Here is a 3922-nt window from a genome sequence, read left to right as displayed (position 1 = left end):
CAGTCCCCCATTCTCACTGCTCCCCGTGGGAGCCAGTCCCCCATTCTCCCCTCTCTCCCCTCTCTCCCTGGGTGAAGAAGTTTTCCCCTGAATTCCTCATTCAATTTCTTCATGACTCTGTGATATTGACAGGTTCCGTTCTCCTGTGCACGTGGAAACAGCTCTACATCTGCACTGTCCAAACCCTTTCCTCATTCACAAGACCATCACTAGGTCAACCTCTGTCCTGTTTACAGGTTACTCTCAGCCAGTTTCTCCTTCCTGCTGGGTATAAGGTGACAACTCCTGTGTTTGTTTCTGCTCATTTCGGGGACATGCGTGTTGCTGGGATGGACCTGTATTTGTTGCCCATCCCTGGTTTCCCCTTGCGAGGTGGTAGTGAGCTGAGGTTTGGACAGATCGGTATCGCCCTCGGAAATCGTACTTTGTTCCCCCTGTAATGCTGGGAGCTGCAGACCCAGACATACGGTGCGGGTTTAACGTATGAGGTTCCGCGAGACCATTACAAGCAGAAGGAGAAACCTGGAATTTGAAACATGGGGAGGGAATTGGAGGTGACTCCTGACCGAGCTGCCTCCGGGGGGTTGAGGGGGGTGTTGTTATAGCCCGACTGCACTGTACCTCACGGTGTTATGAGCTTGCCCAGCACTCGGCCAGCTGCATTCAGCTTTCTGCACTCAAACAGCAGCTCCTGCAGCATCACAACTCCCCCACTCTCCTCTCTCTGTGTCTCTCTCTCTTCTCTGTGCAGCTCATACAGAAGAAGGGAAGAAGGAACTGATCTTCCTCTGCAACTACAACCCGGGCACCTTCGAGAGGATCTGCAGCTCCCTCTGAGGCCTCTCCTTCCCCCGCTCACATCTGAAGCGCCGCCCCCTGTGACGAGGGGACAGACTTTTTCGGCAACGTCTGGGTCTCAGGTTCACGTTCTCCTTGTCCTCCTCTCCAACCCCGCACTCACCCTCTAACCCTGTCTGTACCGTCGGCCTGTGGCACTCCCACTGGCCTGTTTACCCAGACGTTCCACCACTGAGTTATCAAACTGCTGTTGGCAGCTAAAGTCTGCTTCATCATTTATGTCTACACGTGACTTGTTCAGCTTGAGAACCCCAATTACTCCCTGTCCAAACCTTTCTCTGATTTGGAAGCCGGGATATCCAAATGCTGGGGCTGCTGGCCTCAAGGAAAAGTCCTTACTCTTCACTGATACTGTCCATCCAGTTTCTGATTTCTCTTGTGTTAGTATTTTTGAACACAGAAATCCCATATAGACTCACTTGGGATCAGCTTCGACTGTGGACTCCTGGCCCCCGCCCCCCCGCTTACAACTGGAGCATCATGTTCAAGTCATTTGCAATGTAGTTTGCAGTCTGTTCGATGTAATATCATTGCATATACACCATTCACCTCCATTTGCAGATATTTCAATTCACAATTAAAGTGGTACTCAATGTTTTTATTTCTGAATCCTGTGTTTTTGTGTAATTCAATGCGTTTGGAAATCCAAAGTAAGCCTGAGGTCTGTGCACCATCTCGGTGTGAGTTGCACAGGCCAGCAACTGTGACTCTAAAGTGGATCAGTTGTGCTTGCCTTTAGGAAAGGAGGGGTGCAAAATGAGACAGAAATGCTGCTGCTGCTTCCTGCAAGCCAGTGGGTGCGAGCAGCTTTTTGGGTATAGTTGGGTGTGCACATAGCAACTAGCAGCAGGAGTGGACCACTTAGAGTCATACAGCACGGAAAGAGACCCTTCAGCCCAACCAGTCCATAATCCTAAACCAAACCAGTCCCACCTGCCTGCTCCTGGCCCATACCCCTCCAAACATTTCTCATTCATGTACTTATCCAAATCTCTTTTAAACTTTGTAACTGTACCCGCATCGAGGGAGGTGATGGCCTAGTGGTATTATCACTGGACTGTTAACCCAGACACCCGGATATCGTTTTGGGGACCCGGGTTTGAATCCCACCACAGCAGATGGTGGAATTTGAATTCAATAGAATATCTGGAATTAAGAATCTAATGATGACCATGAATCCGTTGTCGATTATCGGAAAAACCCATCCGGTTCACTAATGTCCTTTAGGGAAGGAAACTGCCATCCTTACCTGGTCTGGCCTACATGTGACTCCAGACCCACAGCAATGTGGTTGACTCTAAACTGCCCACTGGGCAATTAGGGATGGGCAATAAATGCTGCCTGGTCAGTGACGCCCACATCCCGTGAATGAATAAAGGATCACTTCCTCTGGAAGTTCATTCAACACACGAGCCCCTGTTGTCTTTTTTTTAAAAAAATTGCCGGTCGTGTCTTTTTAAATCTTTCTCCTCTCAGCTTAAAAATATGCCCCCTACTCTTGAATTACACACCTCTCCAGAAAAGACACCAACTATTCACCTTATCTGTGCCCCTCCCGACTTTATAAAGCCCTATAAGGTCACCCCTCAACCTTTTACAGTCTAGTGAAAAAAAATCCCAGCCTGTCCGATGACTCCAACCCTCCCTTTGTGGCAATGCCCTGGTAAATCACTTCTGATCCCTCTCCAGCTTAATAATATCCTTCCAGAGCTGGGCACAGTGCTCCAGAAGAGGCCTCACCAACGTCCTGTACAACCTCAATATAACATCCCAACTCCTATACTCAAAGGTCTGAACAATGAAGGCAAGCGTGCCAAACACCTCCGTAACCCCCCTGTCTATATCTTGCTGCCTTGTGCCTGATTTATTCACTCCGTGTTCTCATCAACCTCCAAGATCCTTTCACTCCCTTGTTGTGGTTTTATTTCCCAGTTCCCCTGCCCACACCTGACACTGCTCACTATCACTGATCTCAAGATCCCCTTTCAAAGCTTGTTTTTAACGTGTGCGTGAAATCTGCCTTGTCTGTTTTCAAGATCTTTGGCAAGAGAACCAGAGGGGAGATGAACTCATGTTTGCGCCCCTTACCAGAGGAAAGATTGTACCAGCTTTGGAGATAGCCCAGATATGATTCACTTGGTCGTTCCCCGATATGGAGGGATTTTCTTAAGAGGAGGGGCTCAGTTCTGACAAAGATTCACTGGACTCGAAACGTATGGCTTTGTTTCTCTCTCCCTGTACAGATGTGGCCAGATCTGCTGAGTTTCTCCAGCACTTTCTGCTTTTGTTTCAGATTTCCAGCATCCAGAGTTCTTATTTTAGAGTTTGAGTGTGTACTGATTTTGTAGATTCTGTACAGTTTGGAAGCAGGCCCTTCAGCCCTTCAAGTCCACGTCGACCCACTCCATTTCTGTAACCCTGCATTTCCCATGGCTAGCCCACCTAGCTTGCACATCCCCGAATGCTACAGGTAATTCAGCACGGCTAATCCACCTAGCCTGCACATCCCTGAACACTACGGGCAATTTAGTATGGCCAATCCACCTAGCCTGCACATCTTTGGACTGTGGGAGGAACCGAAGCACCCGGAGGAAACCCACAGGGAGAATGTGCAAACTTCACAAACAGACAGTCACCCAAGGCTGGAATTGAACCTGGTGGTGTGAGGCAGCAGGGCTAACCACTGAGCCACCGTGCCGCCTCCCAGTTTAGAAGAATAAGAGGTAAGCTTGTCGAAACATCTGAGATTCTTGGGTAAAACAAAGCCAAGAACTGTGGATGCTTGCGGTCTGAAACATCAACAGGAATTGCTGGAGAAACTGTGTAAGTCTTGTCGAGAGAAAACAGACTTAACGTTTTGAGTCCAATGACCTTTGAGAAGATTCTTGGGTGAGTTGGCAGGTGAATGTGGAAAGGTAGTTGTGGGACAGTCAAGGACCAGGGGGCATTATCTCAAAACAAGGAGTCACACATTCAAGACAGAGGAGGAGGAATCTGAGCGTGTTGAATCTTTGAAACTCTTTGCTGCAGACTGCTGCTGAGGCTGGGTCGTTTAACTCTGTTC

The 3922-nt window shown here is 48.7% G+C and overlaps 2 protein-coding genes across 3 annotated transcripts in view; both read left to right on the top strand.

The window, feature by feature from the left end:
• dap3 (death associated protein 3) overlaps positions 1-1467 on the top strand; it is a 9686-nt gene extending 8219 nt beyond the window's left edge. Inside the window, exon 8 of the mRNA XM_048620456.1 lies at positions 752-1467. Within this exon, the coding sequence (XP_048476413.1) occupies positions 752-837 (86 nt within the window). The 3' untranslated portion in view covers positions 838-1467. The remainder of the gene's footprint in view (positions 1-751) is intronic.
• LOC125487891 (28S ribosomal protein S29, mitochondrial-like) overlaps positions 1-3922 on the top strand; it is a 41362-nt gene that overhangs the window by 30684 nt on the left and 6756 nt on the right. The gene's annotated exons all lie outside the window — the stretch shown is intronic.

This window comes from Rhincodon typus, chromosome 46 (assembly GCF_021869965.1).
Source record: "Rhincodon typus isolate 14 chromosome 46, sRhiTyp1.1, whole genome shotgun sequence".
Classification (NCBI taxonomy): domain Eukaryota; kingdom Metazoa; phylum Chordata; class Chondrichthyes; order Orectolobiformes; family Rhincodontidae; genus Rhincodon; species Rhincodon typus.
This window is presented reverse-complemented; position numbering and strand designations above follow the sequence as displayed.